This window comes from Erpetoichthys calabaricus, chromosome 9, assembly GCF_900747795.2.
Source record: "Erpetoichthys calabaricus chromosome 9, fErpCal1.3, whole genome shotgun sequence".
NCBI classification, from domain to species: domain Eukaryota; kingdom Metazoa; phylum Chordata; class Cladistia; order Polypteriformes; family Polypteridae; genus Erpetoichthys; species Erpetoichthys calabaricus.
This window is the reverse complement of record NC_041402.2, coordinates 189,256,540-189,273,407: the sequence shown is the minus strand read 5'-3', so window position 1 is coordinate 189,273,407 and position 16,868 is coordinate 189,256,540. Positions and strand designations below refer to the sequence as shown.

Sequence of the window (16,868 nt, the reverse complement as noted above, 5' to 3'; positions counted from 1 at the left end):
CTCAATAAAACTGAACTAATTAACAGAGTGTTAACAGATAAGACCAAACAGTAACTGAGGGAGAGAGACAAAACTTATAAGACCCAATGCTTAAAGGCAAAAACCACCTAAAACCTACCAAAACCTCATCTATGAAAGCTCTAAGATTGTTGGATTCAGAGGGACTTCTTGAAAAACCTTATATCTTGGTAAGTGGGTATCCTACACATGAAATCCTGTTCAAAAAGCTTTACAGACAACTGTCAATTGTCCAAAACAGACAATTTTCTGAATAAAAATAATACTCTGTAAAACTATCCCTAAATAATACCTCTTAAAAAAGGGGAAACTTCATTTGTGGCTATAGCTTAATGATGTGTGTTACCTCCTAATCTATCCACAAAGACTAACAGAGGATGATACCAGAGAAGTTGAGAAATAACTAGAGCTAATTTTATTGTGTCACAAACAACAGAAATAAACGTTTATGCAAGTTTGTCTGCTCAAGTACAGAGCCAGCACATTAAATGGAATGCTGCGATAATAATTCTGTAATGTCTTCTTTACTCACTTAAGAAGTTTAACAATGGAAAAAAAAAAATAATGAAAAAGTACAAATACAGCAAGATTCTAAAAAAAACTACGTATGAAAGCATACTAAAACATTGGTCCTTTCAATTGCTATAAAAAGAGGAAAAAAAGAAAGCTAACCAGAGGCTGGATGTGAATTCAGTAATGGAATCACTGCAACCTAGTTTTAAAGTAAGGTACTATGCAGTAATGAATAGCTGTATTTATATAACTCTGTGAACATAAATGAAAGGAGCGTTTTTTCGAATACCAACTTAATATTAGTGCTGTGGAAATGTTTCTGTAATGTGGCTTAGCAGAATCTGAATTGGACTAAATGGGTGAGGGCATGTATGACCGTTGTATAAGAAAATAGCTGTATAAAAACTGTCATTGGCTTAATTAAGACACAATAAAGGACTTTAACATCTTTTTAAACATTTACTTACTGTACAATGCTGCATTTTACCATTCTTGCATTCTGATTTAAATGAAACATGTCAGAGTGATGGATAGCACACTGCCCTGAATTTGCTGTAAAAAAAATCTTTCAGTCCTTAGTCAAAGTACACAGGCCAGGATCAGCCTTGGTTAGGTCAAGTGCACCTCTAACTGAATTAGTAAGGAATGTCGTATTGGGTTGGTAACCCACTGAGAAGGAAATATGTTTCTTACACATCATTGATTTTCTACAGAGTGCATACTGCCAGATAACTGGAGGGAAACCTTTACTATTATAGTATATGCAGCATAAAATAACCAGTCTGTAACACCTATTTTTACAGAATCTTCTTAACTAGAGCTTATTTTGAATTGATAAATAAGATGGACTCGCTGGGGCAAATACAACATAAATTACCCATTTCTTAATATTGGTCACTTTCCACAATTGAACAGATTTACATTTAAAGTCTACTATACTGAGCTGCAGCGATACAGTTTTCAATTTTTTTCAGCATTTACACCCTGACAAATTAGTGCTAAGCCAAGTACCTTATTTCTGAGTAGGCCAAGCCCTATTTGCTACATAATCACACGTGTATACCAATGGGTGGCATTTCTCTTATTCTCTGGTTACAGTAGGGTAACACTCACTTTGTTGCTTTCATAATGACTGTATATTTAATTAACATGTTTCATTTCAAAAGTTGGGGGCAAAAAAAAAAGAGAAGCCAAAATGTACACCTTGAAAAGCCCAACCATAACTGAGAAAAGCAACCATGTATAATAGCTTGAAAATAGATTAAGACTTAAAATAGCACAGAAACACAAAGCAATAGAGAAGTTCTAAAAAGCCAAGTCATGGTTTTCTTCTACATCCTGCTACTAACTCAAGAAATTCAAATATTCAAGGAAGAAGATAGTATAATTTGTTTCACAAGCGTGTGGTTTACAAAACTGTCTTATAGCAGTGATTTGATTTCTACACTGAAACTAAGACTTCAATTTATGATAACATCAGCATAAGTTAGTGGCATTGTATCAAATTCACTTGCATGAAAATTTATTGCACACATAGCAAAGCAGCTTTAATATTCACAATAAAGACTGGAGAATACAGTAATTTAATAAAGACAGTGGTTCACAAATACTAAAATGAAAGCAGAAGTTTTAGCTACCGAAAAATTCTCACATTTGTCCTTTAAACAGTAAATTTAGTTACATTTAACTGAAACAACATTAAAGTAAATTACTAAAGGCTCTATATATGAAATAAAGACTGATAAGATATTTAAGAAGCTCAAACAAATTAACCTAGTGGAAACTGTGATGAGTAAAACACAGCTGAATTAGCTTTGACTTAAGTTTGCTGAAAACATGGAAAATGTTCAGAAATTTTGCTGAATTTGTCAAAATGCTTTTAAGTCGAAGAAGGAGAAACTGAACTAGTTTTCAGTAATCTGCCAACTGTGCTTGGCTGATGATTGTGGCCAAAAATGTGACCTGAGTTGCGAGGCAGCAGTGCTAACCACTGATCCACTAAGTCTCCAAAATAAAATTACACTTTGAGTCCACAATACTCCATGTTCTTTATCTTGCTCTGCGTGTCCTGGGGTCCTATCACTATGAATAACTAACACTAACAGAACCCAGGATGCCAGTCAGTGGGCTGTCTCCATCACTACCTGATCTGCACTATATAGTGAGGAACATAACATGCTTAATCCAGCTGTAAAGACATAATGCACAATGTATCTATGTAAAACAACAATGTATTTTTATAATATTCTCTATTATGGTCAGCTAATGTACCCTTCAAATGAAAACAGTATATGATTAAAATAAAAAATGCTTACAGAGTGCAAATCCTGCTGTAGTACCAATCAGATAGTTACATCACATGTGTATATATGTGGTTTATAATTCATGCTTGCATAAATCAGATCGTACAGCAACACAAAGTGTGAGGTGGAGTAGGCTTACAGATCACATGCAGAAACGTTCTGCGCATGCATAACATAAATTAGGCAGCTAGTGCAGATCAGGTAGTGACAGCCCCATCCAAGAGCTGCTACAGCTATGTGATACCATGCTGGCTTCACAAAAATTCATGGGGTGCTGGGAAATAAAGTTCATGTATGCTGACCATAGAGCAACTTTTCTTGGGAAAAATTTGGCAAGGAAGGTCATCAGCAAACACGGCAATTAAGCTACGAAAAATGCTGTGACGGATTTCACTTATCAACATAACTAGAGAGGGATGAAATCCAAAATACATATTGCTACAGGATCACTCAAAGGATTTGGGGATTTGCACAATAGACAAATCAAGATAATAATGATGGCATCCCCCTCGTGACCTTCCACCTTAAATAATTTAACCAAACAGAATAACCATTCTGGAATATTAAAACAATATTTAGTTCAATTTTTAGATTACTCCAAGTAATCTTATAACTGTTTGATTTAAGGCATCCACAACTTTCAAGAGATCAGTGATAATACCAAAACTAAAAGACACAGGTAAGAGTGAAATGGTATTAGAAGTCAGTGAATTGACTTGCAGACCTAGACCTGCATTTAGTTATTCTATTATGTGAAGAAACACAAACATATTTACTAAGGCCATCAGTAATGTAAATGAACGTACAGGCTGGTGTCTTGGCTGATTTTCACAATAATTTTATCAACAAAAAAGATTTACCATGAAAACAAATCATGTTAGTTATAATTATCCATTGCATCTAGTCAAAAGGCAAAACCATGACAAGCCACTTGTTCTAGAATAACATTTAAAACTCTATTCTATTCTGTTCTATTCATATTTACTAAAGGGAGATATTTATCCAATATATGCCATCGTCTTAAACAGGCTCATCACGCTTTATTATTCAGAATGAGCCAGTTTTTTGTGTTTTTTTTTTTTTTAATTGCTATGCCATGCAAACAATAGTGGTGCAAAGTTACTTATTAGATTTGGGTTTTACACAGCACAATACCAAAGCAAATAGAAGGTGTGACACCAAGGTTTATTAGTACAAAAGAAAGTGTTTAAAAGTTGTATTTTTAAAAAAATCAATATGAATCTGATATACATCAGTCAAAGTGTTTTTAAACAAACATTTAACTTGAAGAAAAAAAAAAAAAGCGACTGTTGAAAATTACTCCAAAGGAAAAATTATAAAGAGAATGCCATCTGCATCTTTTGAAAAGGGGAAAAATACATCAAAATATTAATATGACTTGAGAATTTGTGGTTAAACAGGGAGATTTTGAATGGTTAAGAATATTTTATTTTTTTTAATAACTGAAATATCATTGGGATATTAGAAAGTAGCTTTGATGCACACACTGAATTGTAGCTATACTATAAAATAAAAAGTACATAATAAATTTAATAAAAAAATTAAAGGGAAGCAATGGTCATTTATTTACTGTGATGCAGTAAGCTGGCTGATTACTACATGTTGTTTTACAATATATTCGATGTCATAAGAACACATTTTACTTCTCCCTCAACATTTTACTAATTTTTTTAACAAAAGTTGTTTCGATTCAATTGAGAGCCTCAATATTTTTGTGAAAGCTCTCAAAGCTTGCTCATGTACTCAGTGCTTTATTAACCAGAGTAGTTATATTATTTATTATTATATAATATTGTAAATAATTGTGTAATGATATAACACATTCATTTTTACTTTATCAAACTTGGAAAGGCTTCCTTTCATGCGTGGGTCTCCTTCATCTGTGCTGCCCATAGCTAACTGCTGCAACAGCTGGCCCACCTTAAATATAAAAAAAAAATAACATTTAGCATTATAACAATGACTGATACATGTACTCTTAAGGCAGAGTAAGGAAGTACAAAATGATAAAAACACATTTTTTTTTTTAAAAACAGTTTCATGGTGAAGCTATTACACAAAAATACAAAGTTGGAAAAAACGCTTTTATTTAGTTCTAAATATTCCACTTACATTGCTAAAAATGCCATTCAACTTAAAGATTCACTTACATAATCATATTTTTGCCCCTTGACCTCAATCTTATATCTTAAAGAATTCCTTTTTACTTAATAAAACAAAAGGAAAAGTCAAGTTCCAATACTTGAGCACATTAACTAGCTAACTTATGCTGAGCTAACTCAGGAATAACAGTGGTGTTAAAAGGAAGAGTAATTTGTAGAGTTTACCACTAAACACTGACATTAAGAAATGAAATATGACATAAAACAAAGAAACTCTGTTGACCCTTTAATGGAAGTACATTTGCAAAAAAAAAAAAAAAAAAGGCTTGTGAATTCTTTTGAATTACTTGAATTTCTGCATTAATTACTCATTGCTGTAGATCACACTCATTGTTAAGTCATAATGATAGACAAAAAAAAAAAACTATCTGCTTAAACTGAGCAAACAAACAACTGGACAACTTCTTGTTAATACTCAACACATTGTTTAAATGTGACAGCCTGTGACTCCTTGTATCTAGTAACTTGTAGAACTTCCTTTAGCAGAAAAAACCTCTACCAAATATTTCTGGCAGCTGCTGTTTAGGCTTACGTAATAATGAGAAATACAGATCATTCCTCTTTATAAAACTTTTAGTTCACTGATATTTCATAGAATCCTTGCATGAATAGCTTTCTTCAGGTCAGTCTGCGGCATCTCTGAATCATGGACTTTGACTTGGCCACTCAGGAACACCAATTTTGTTGCTGATTCACGCAAAGAGTTCAACTTTTGTTTTAGCGGTCAAAATAACACCACACAAGAGGTGCTGTGTAACATCCAAAAGATCTTTTGATCATGATCTTTTTGAGATGTGCAGAAAGGTTTCTTTTGGAGGGCAGAGGTTATCTCCATGATGTCCAACCATGAAAACTTTTGTCAGCATTTTTCTTATTTTGGACACACAAGCAGGGAATCTGACGAGTTCAAGGGATTTCTGTAGGTTTCTTGCTTCTCCTTGTTATTATAGGGTTCTTTTAGACTTTATTTGGTATTGAATGACACGCTCTTGCTGTGATTAATGCAGGAAACACACTCCCATGGAAAGTAGCAACAGTATTATGTTCTCCTCTATTTGTAGAAAATTTGTCAAACACATTGCCCATTAGAAATGCTTTTATAGTTTTTTTTTTTTTTTTTTTTTTTTTATAGTTTTATGTTTCTCTATAATTAATTGTTTTTCTAAGGTCTTCTAGTATTTCATATTAACATTAAAAGATCTTTCTTGAGAAGAGCAGACTGTCTGTAACCTAACTTTGTGAGTTTTTTAAAGGGTATGGCACCTCCAACTTGCACCTCCAGTCTAGGTTATTGATTGAATGCCCGGCTCCTTTAGTTTTTGGAGAAGTCATCAACCAAGTGGTTCACATAGTGGATATGAATGTTTAAACAATGTGTTCAGTAATAACAAAAAGCAACATATTCACTAAAACAGGACACTCCCCACACTCGGTCAATTGAGAGAAGAAGAAAAAAAGTTAGCATTCAGTATGCAATCAGTGTTACTAACAAGCAAGCTAGTACAGTATATTTTTATTTTAAAATAAGATTCATAAACCTTTCACACCAACATATATACCCGGTCTTAATTTTATTAATATGCCCATCCTCATTAATTACATCCAAATATGGATTTATTTAGTTTTACACAACAATACTACTCCTATTGACCACAATGTTTCTATTCTTGGAATTACAGAGATAATTAATTTAGGAAACATTATACAAAACTTCTAATAATGAAAGGTGTTATCTTAAAATAAAACTGAATGAAATGAAATGTGTCTTTAAAATAAAAATTAAGATTAAAACACCAGAAAGATAAAATATGGTAATTATTTAAAGGGATAGAAAAGGAAAGAACATTCCAAAAAGCTTCTCAAAGAGAAACCTACATTTAAAGAATTCAGATTCCTCTTACCTGCATCAGATTAAATCTGGCCACCTCGTTAATTGGGGCATCTGAAATGATTCCATACTGCTCTGGGTTGACAATAGCAGGACAGATGAAGAAAACCAGCAGGAGATCAGTACACATTGCACGCACTTCTGTAATATCCAACCTTTCTACACAGGAGAGAGTTTTGTACATTTGAGACACAATCCATCGTAGGCTGTGAGGAAAGCAATATGTGTTTTGTTTCAAGTAGCCAATAAACTTGTTTACAAGTGCCACCAGCTTTGCCTCATTTGACTCAATCATCTCTTGCACTTTGGCCTTATAAATGTTGGACCCTTTCCCACCAAGCTTCTCTATTTGAGGACCAGAAATACGCTCTGCCACCTTGTTGGGGTCTCTCTCCAAGTAATCTTCATCTTCCACAAGCAGCTGCATTATAGGCTCATGTAAGGTGGCTGTTAAGAAGAGCTTTGCAGAGTATACACCCTCAGAAAACAGCCTGAATAGGATGCTGAATGCACAAGTACCACTCCTCAAGCGCCGTCGTGGATCTTCGCTCTCTTTCAGCCCAAATTCAATCAGGTAGCGCAGTACCTGTAGGAGATAGTTCTCATCTTCTTGCATGATACAGTTCCCATACAGTGAAGTGAAGACAGTGTGAATTACACTATGCATATGCTCCTGGTTGAGCTTCTCACCCGCCACCAAACAGGAAGCCACCAAGCGAGGATTTTCCCTCACCCGGTGGAGGAACTCCCCATAAACTGTCTCCTGGAAGCCAAGTGTTTTATAGCCATCGACAAACTGAGTATCCTCCAAGAGTTTAGCATGCTGGCAACATTCTGCAGGGGAAGCATCAGTGCTGTAGGCAAAAATAAAAGGCAGGCATTTAGTGAGTCTTTTCATGCCTTTATTATCACTTACATAGTCAGATGGATAAAACACACATGCTAATTCACATAGTAACACTTTTGCAAATATTCTTGTGTGGAGTAAAGAAATAAATAGACCTTCTGAGAAAGAAGTAAGGTTTCTCTCTCGTTTGTTTAAAGCACATGTTAAAAAAACACTCTGGTAAGGTTTCTGTTTACTGTGATCAGTCATGGGGTATTAGAAGGCCCTTTAGTTGAAGTGCAGGAAAATTAATGAACTCTGAAATTTAGCACAAAAGGAAAATGGGTGGTAGGTAATCTTGTGCTTATTTTCCATCCATAATTTAAAGTGCTGATCTGCAAAGTATTTTCCCTTTTATTATTTAAATTTCTACTGCATATTGGAAGTGCCCCTCCTTTAACCGCCACCTTATCGTGGTGGAGGGGTTTGCGTGTCCCAAAGATCCTAGGAGCTTTGTTGTCCGGGGCTTTATGCCCCTGGTAGGGCCACCCAAGGCAAACTGGTCCTAGGTGAGGGATGAGACAAAGAGCGGTTAAACAAACCTCCTATGAAGAAAAACAATTTTGGACAGCATTTTCCCTCGCCCGGACGCGGGTCACCGGGGCCCCACTCTGGAGCCAGGCCTGGAGGTGGGGCTCGATGGCGAGCGCCTGGTGGCCGGGCCTGCACCCATGGGGCTCGGCCGGGCACAGCCCGAAGAGGCAACGTGGGTCCCCCTTCCCATGGGCTCACCACCTATGGGAGGGGCCAAGGAGGTCGGGTGCAGTGTGAGTTGGGTGGCAGCCGAAGGCGGGGACCTTGGCGGTCCGATCCTCGGCTACAGAAGCTGGCTCTTGGGACGTGGAATGTCACCTCTCTGAAGGGGAAGGAGCCTGAGCTAGTGCGCGAAGTTGAGAGGTTCCGGCTAGATATAGTCGGACTCACCTCGACGCACAGCTTGGACTCTGGAACCAATCTCCTTGAGAGGGGCTGGACTCTGCACCACTCTGGAGTTGCCCCCGGTGAGAGGCGCCGAGCAGGTGTGGGTATACTTATTGCCCCCCAACTTGGAGCCTGTACATTGGGGTTTACCCCGGTGGATGAGAGGGTAGCCTCCCTTCGCCTTCGGGTGGGGGGACGGGTCCTAACTGTTGTTTGTGCGTATGCACCGAACAGCAGTTCGGAGTACCCACCCTTTTTGGAGTCCCTGGAGGGTGTGCTAGAGGGCATACCTTCTGGGGACTCCCTCGTTCTGCTGGGAGACTTCAATGCTCACGTGGGCAATGACAGTGAGACCTGGAAGGGCGTGATTGGGAGGAATGGCCCCCCTGATCTGAACCCGAGCGGTGTTTTGTTATTGGACTTCTGTGCTCGTCACGGATTGTCCATAACGAACACCATGTTCAAGCATAGGGGTGTTCATATGTGCACTTGGCACCAGGACACCCTAGGCCTCAGTTCAATGATCGACTTTGTGGTCGTGTCGTCGGACCTGCGGCCACATGTCTTGGACACTCGGGTGAAGAGAGGGGCGGAGCTGTCAACTGATCACCACCTGGTGGTGAGTTGGCTTCGATGGTGGGGGAGGATGCCGGTCAGGCGTGGTAGGCCCAAACGTGTTGTGAGGGTCTGCTGGGAACGTCTGGCAGAGCCCCCTGTCAGAAGTAGCTTCAACTCCCACCTCCGGCAGAACTTCAACCACATCCCGAGGGAGGTGGGGGATGTTGAGTCCGAATGGGCCATGTTCCGTGCCTCTATTGTTGAGGCAGCTGACCGGAGCTGTGGCCGTAAGGTGGTCGGTGCCTGTCGTGGTGGCAATCCCCGAACCCGTTGGTGGACACCGACGGTGAAGGATGCCGTCAAGCTGAAGAAGGAGTTCTACAGGACCCTTTTGTCCTGTGGGACCCTGGAGGCAGCTGATAGGTACCGGCAAGCCAAGCGGAATGCGGCTTTGGTGGTTGCTGAGGCAAAAACTCGGGCGTGGGAGGAGTTTGGGGAGGCCATGGAGAACGACTTTCGGACGGCTTCGAGGAGATTCTGGTCCACCATCCGGCGTCTCAGGAAGGGGAAGCAGTGCAGTGTCAACACTGTATATGGTGGGGATGGTGCGCTGCTGACCTCGACTCGGGACGTTGTGGGTCGGTGGGGGGAGTACTTCGAAGACCTCCTCAATCCCATTAACATGCCTTCCAATGAGGAAGCAGAGCCTGGGGACTCAGAGGTGGGCTCCCCCATCTCTGGGACTGAGGTCACCGAGGTGGTCAAAAAACTCCTTGGTGGCAGGGCCCCGGGGGTGGATGAGATACGCCCGGAGTTCCTCAAGGCTCTGGATGTTGTAGGACTGTCTTGGCTGACACGCCTCTGCAACATCGCATGAACATCAGGGACAGTGCCTCTGGATTGGCAGACCGGGGTGGTGGTCCCCCTCTTTAAGAAGGGGGACCGGAGGGTGTGTTCCAACTACAGAGGGATCACACTCCTCAGCCTCCCTGGAAAAGTCTATTCGGGGGTTCTGGAGAGGAGGGTCCGTCGGATAGTCGAGCCTCAGATTCAGGAGGAACAGTGTGGTTTTCGTCCTGGTCGCGGAACAGTGGACCAGCTCTATACCCTTAGCAGGGTCCTGGAGGGTGCATGGGAGTCTGCCCAACCAGTCTACATGTGTTTTGTGGACTTGGAAAAGGCATTCGACCGTGTCCCTCGGGGAATCCTGTGGGGGTACTCCGAGAGTATGGGGTACCGGCCCCCCTGATAAGGGCTGTTCGGTCCCTGTACGATCGTTGCCAGAGCCTGGTCCGCATTGCCGGCAGTAAGTTGAACCCGTTTCCAGTGAGAGTTGGACTCCGCCAGGGCTGCCCTTTGTCACCGATTCTGTTCATAACTTTTATGGACAGAATTTCTAGGCGCAGCCAGGGCGTTGAGGGGGTCCGGTTTGGTGGGCTCAAGATTGGGTCACTGCTTTTTGCAGATGATGTTGTCCTGTTTGCTTCATCAGGCCGTGATCTTCAGCTCTCTCTGGATTGGTTCGCAGCCGAGTGTGAAGCGGCTGGGATGAGAATCAGCACCTCCAAATCCGAGACCATGGTCCTCAGCCGGAAAAGGGTGGAGTGCCCCCTCAGGGTTGGTAGCGAGATCCTGCCCCAAATGGAGGAGTTCAAGTATCTCAGGGTCTTGTTCATGAGTGAGGGAAGAATGGAGCGCGAGATCGACAGGCAGATCGGTGCGGCATCCGCAGTAATGCGGGCTCTGCATCAGTCTGTCGTGGTGAAAAAGTAGCTGAGCCGCAAGGCGAAGCTCTCAATTTACCAGTCGATCTATGTTCCTACCCTCACCTATGGTCATGAGCTATGGGTAGTGACCGAAAGAACGAGATCGCGAATACAAGCGGCTGAAATGAGTTTCCTCCGCAGGGTGTCTGGGCTTCCCCTTAAAGATAGGGTGAGAAGCTCAGTCATCCGGGAGGGGCTCAGAGTAGAGCCGCTGCTCCTCCGCATCGAGAGGAGTCAGATGAGGTGGCTCGGGCATCTGATCAGGATGCCTCCTGGACGCCTCCCTGGTGAGGTGTTCCGGGCACGTCCAACCGGGAGGAGGCCCCGGGGAAGACCCAGGACACGCTGGAGGGACTATGTCTCTCGACTGGCCTGGGAACGCCTTGGGATTCTCCCGGAAGAGCTAGAAGAAGTGGCCGGGGAGAGGGAAGTCTGGGCATCTCTGCTCAAGCTGCTGCCCCCGCGACCCGACCTCGGATAAGCGGGAGACAATGGATGGATGGATATTGGAAGTGGCTGTGGTATTATTGTAAAAATACTTTTCTGCAATATCATCATCAACAGAATCAAAAACGGATTTGTGCTATGATTGTCGTCCCAGGTGATGACAAAGCTTCCTGGAAGAAATGTATCCAGGTACTGACATATCATAAAGAAGCACGCTTGCAATAGCTGCGGTGGGGTAAAGATAGTATGATATAGCTTACTTTTATTTGCTGAACATGCCATATCAAATGGTGCAATAAATGTTATGTGCACATACATGTATGCCAATCAAAGAACACCTTTTTCTTGAATAATTATTTCACTCTTTTGTTTATTTTATTTTATTATATGCTACACCAATCCCTCTCCCACTTGAAGGGAGGCAGTGGTGCAGTAAGAATTATGTTTCTGGACTTCTCTAACGCCTTCAACACCATCCAGCCTCTGCTCCTCAGGGACAAGCTGACAGAGATGGGAGTAGATTCATACTTGGTGGCATGGACAGTGGACTATCTTACAGTCAGACCTCAGTATGTGCATCTCGGGAAGTGCAGGTCTGACATTGTGGTCAGCAACAGAGGAGCACCGCAGGGAACTGTACTTTCTCCGGTCCTGTTCAGCCTATATACATCGGACTTCTAATACAACTCGGAGTCCTGCCACATGCAAAAGTTCGCTGACGACACTGCTATCATGGGTTGCATCAGGAGTGGGCAGGAGGAGGAGTATAGGAACCTAATCAAGGACTTTGTTAAATGGTGCGACTCACACCGCCTATACCTGAACACCAGCAAAACCAAGGAGCTGGTGGTGGATTTTAGGAGGACAAGGCCCCTCATGGACCCCGTGATCATCAGAGGTGACTGTGTGCAGAGGGTGCAGACCTATAAATACCTGGGAGTGCAGCTGGATGATAAATTGGACTAGACTGCCAATACTGATTCTCTGTGCAAGATAGGACAGAGCCGGCTATACTTCCTTAGAAGGCTGGCGTCTTTCAACACCTGCAATAAGATGCTGTAGATGTTCTATCAGACGGTTGTGGCGAGCGCCCTCTTCTATGCAGTGGTGTGCTGGGGAGGCAGCATAAAGAAGGACGACGCCTCATGCCTGGACAAACTGGTGAGGAAGGCAGGCTCTATTGTAGGCACGGAGCTGGACAGTTTGACATCTGTGGCAGAGTGACGGGTGCTTAGCAGGCTCCTGTCAATCATGGAGAATTCACTGCATCCACTGAACAGTATCATCTCCAGACAGAGAAGCAGCTTCAGCAACGGACTGCTGTCACTGTCCTGCTCCACTGACAGACTGAGGAGATCGATCCTCACCCACACTATGCAACTCTTCAATTCCACTCAGGGGGGTAAACGTTAACATTATAAAAAGTTACTGTCTGTTATACCTGCATTTTTAATCACTGTTTAATTTAATTTGTTTTTTTTACCAATATGCTGCTGATGGGAGTGAATTTCCCCTTGGGATTAATAAAGTATCTATCTTATTTAGACGTCATCAACAATATAGCAGAAAATAATGCAAGCCTGAAATCACCTTGTTGATATCACAACTTTAACTTTAAAGGTGGCCTGTATCAAGTGTTGCGAGTCATCTGTAAACATGTCCTGTATTTTGTTTGTAGGAGTTCCCCTTTTCAGCATTTTATAATTTATACTATAAGCTGTTAAAGCCTCAGTATCTCTAGTCTCTGGGAAGTACAGTGATGCGTAAATACAGCAAAATAATGTGATGGGCATGAGCTGTTGGCTAGTTTTAAGAGATCAACCAATTATTATACTCTGTAAAAGTACTTCATTATATAACATTCTCAAAAATGATTAAACTGGTTGAGGGTTGTAGGGGCCGAAACCTATGCATGCTTCAACTCGCAGAGGTCAGTGATCATCCCAGAACTGACTATAAGTGCCTCACTGGGCACACACACACACACGGCCAATTTAGAATTGTCAATTAACATGTGCATCTTTAAAATGTATGAGGAAAAACCCAGCAAAAAAAGCAGTAATAAATGGGTGTGAAATCTGAAACCACGAGGAAGCTTCTTTACTAACCACTCTACGACAATGCCAGCCAAAAATACTTTAACATTTGTTACATGAAAACAAATCCAACATTTTAAATGAACAAACTATCACCTTGACATTTAAAGGTTATGTTCAGACAGACAACACTATGTATCACAATCAAGCATTTTTAAATTGAACAGTGGAATTTAAAGATACAGTATGTAGTAGAACATCTTGATTTGGTCATACAGTATATTCTTTTAAAGACAGAGGATTGTTTTGATAGCAGTTCACTTTTTTATATAACTTGTGTTATATTGAGAAAATCCAGACTTGTCACAGTTCTTCATACTGCTAAAAGTGTCACTTTCTTGATTTTCAATTTTATTTACATGAATCTAAACATTAAAGAATGAGTTCTATTTTTCTGAAGTCAGTTTTTCACAACTGTAGCATATATTTACTTTTCCCAGAAACTTGTGTTATTTACTTAAGCCTAATAAAAACTACTAAGAAAATAAAACCTTCCCCTGCAGCTTACAATGGAAGCCAGTGGAGTAGCAGAAGAAATTGAAGCCTTAAAGCTTAACCAAATACATATATTTCTAAACCAGCAAAGATCACTATTTCAGAAAATATGCCTTCTATATTTCCAAGATAGGTTTATGTCAACAAACGGAAGTTGGAAGTCATTAATTTTGTATCACTGATTCTTGGCACTATCTTTCCCTAAGGAAGGATGTGTATTCTCTTCTCTTTTCACAGTGACTGGTGTAGATGGAGATTTCCACATAAAGAGCACCCAATGTGCACACAGCACACTGTATGCGGTAAGGTAGAACACCATGAAGCAAAACACAAGGCTAGCAATTTAGCAGTACGCTTCCTTTCAGCTAAAATAATATTAAAATGTGTATGCCCGGGATGTGAAAATAAAATGAAGCAATAAGAGTGTGTATGGTTTTCATCAACTCCCTTCTACTAATCTTATAACCATAGCTTAGAGCACTTAGAAGGGAGCTGTGGGACATCAGTCTTAAGCAATGCACTGCAAGTTCAAAACACAAACCTACATAATTAAAGGTCTGTTTAGCCCTTCTGGCTTCAATTGTTTCTTCTACTTCAGTTTTATATAATGAAAAAGTGCTTCCAGAACATTACTAATGAACAGGAGTGGAAAATTATCTCAATCAGTAATACAAATGAAACCTCTGCAAGCCAAAGCAGGCTCATGTGAAATATGTTTTCCAACAGTGGTATTGCTAGGTGCCAACTTTTGCAGCAAAGCCATTCAGAAGGCATTAATTTACATTTTCCACATATGCATTTGAGACTAACCATATAGCTACAGTATGTAAATTTTCCACTACTTGTATTTTTTTTTTGCATTCCATAGTAGCAGTAGTAGAAGTACACTTGTTTTGTGCACAGAATTCAGAGACTTACATGCAAAAAAGTTCACTGGCTTAGTCTGCAATCTGTTAATTTTTATCAGCACAATCTGGCTCATAGAGATAAAGTGCAGTAAGAAGGTAAACACTTCATCTTTGTAACTGGACATGCTGTTGTTGTTGGTGTTGTTAAGTGCCATCAAGTCGACCCTAACTGGACATAATGATGGAATAAACCGTGAACGTATTGATGTAAAATACAAGACGAATTAAACATTTACCATAAAAAAAGCACAGCCTCATTACACCAACCTCTACAGATGTACAGTGTTCATTAAGTTAATTTCTTGTAACCACTCCCCTGGAGTAAAACGCTATCTATTGCTTATGTGTAGGGAGGGGATAGAAGGGGTCAAAAGAACAGTCTCGCACACACAAAAAAAAAACAACATTTTTGCAAAAACAATGCTTTTTGGGAAAATGTATCTCAAAATGTTAATCGGCTTTCAGGAACATTTTTAGCTTTGAATTGGATGTATTAGGTTTAAAAAGCTTTTTTTCACATTTTTTCTCATGATTAACTGACAGCCACAGGGGGAGATGCAGCCTCTCTTTTTATAAATAATATTTCCCTTAATGATTAAAAGTTGTGGGGTGAATGAATGTATGCAAAGATAAAAAAAAAAAAAGTTTTACACTAAGTTTTTATTCCAGTAAACAGAGTAAAAATAATTCACAAAAAAAAAAAAAAAAAAGATTGATAGTAAACTGGTTAAGTACTTTATGGACAGGGAATGCGCTATATAAATAGGTAGAAAAACAAACTTTATTTTAGTCTTAATATTAAAAAATACTTCTGGGTAGAAAATATGGTACATATTGTAAAGTAAGTATACAGTTAATAAATATCAACACACTATAAACTTGAGGTACTAAACATTACCAGTCTAAAAAGTTTACAAAATTAGAATTCCATCCAGGCAATCTTTTACTTCAACATTTGCTTGTTTACAGACTTTTTCAAATTAATAAATTACCAGTGCTCCATCACCGAGTTATCATTTATTGAACTTGTGTGATCCAATTTTAATGTCTCAGAAAACCAGGTCTTATCCCAGTAGCTTTGGGAATAAAAAACAAAGCAATATGGAAAGATCACTTAGACATATATCCATACCAATATTTTAACAATTGGGAGTCATTAATTGACCTAACCTATATAAATTTGGGGTGCACAAAGAAAAATAAAAGGCCTGAGAAAACTCCTCAGAAGGATGGGAAGCCCTTAGAAACTGCATTCCATGATTCATACTCCGTCATCTAAAGCTGTGAGGCAACACTGCAAACTGCTGTTCTGTCATTGAGTTTATACATAATGCCCAAACGACAAGAAATACACATCTGAATAACTTATGTAAAATTACATAGGCTATACTTGTAGTATAAAAAAAGATTAAAAACTTTCAGTTATACTTGGTTTTCTGTCAGTTTATAAATACTAAAGATTTTAGTGCTTGTGGCTACTGAGATGACTTTATTCACTAATATTATGGCTGGGTAATGTAACCCGTCTTTTTCCTAATTTTGATACCTTCATTATTTTTTGGGATGACATACATTAGTTTGTCTTGTATGACAAAATATTTTTAAAGCACAACAGTAAAATCAAAAATAAATTAAATGTAATAACATAAATTTGGTGAAACATTAAAAATATTAAGGATACTGCAGTCATTTTAATTGATATATAATAATAATATTATTAGTCAGTACACTTGTACTCTAAACCACAAGGTTACTAGTCCAATTCATGCCTCTATTCCACTTTACTACCCTGAGCAATTCCCTCAATTTCTGCTGCAAATGTAAAAATGCATATTAACAGTAATAAGTAATCTTAATTATAGAATGCGGAGGGAGGATGCTCTATG

At 39.8% G+C, this 16,868-nt stretch overlaps 1 protein-coding gene across 9 annotated transcripts in view; it reads right to left on the bottom strand.

Annotated features, from left to right (window-relative positions):
• The window catches only part of gapvd1 (GTPase activating protein and VPS9 domains 1), a 103,806-nt gene that overhangs the window by 67,102 nt on the left and 19,836 nt on the right, over positions 1 to 16,868 (bottom strand). For all 9 annotated transcript variants that reach the window (XM_028808668.2, XM_028808667.2, XM_028808675.2 and 6 more), the window contains exons 3-4: positions 6,919 to 7,759; positions 4,689 to 4,775 (exon numbers count right to left, since the gene is read on the bottom strand). In XM_028808668.2, the coding sequence (XP_028664501.1) occupies positions 4,689 to 4,775; positions 6,919 to 7,759 (928 nt within the window). The remainder of the gene's footprint in view (positions 1 to 4,688; positions 4,776 to 6,918; positions 7,760 to 16,868) is intronic.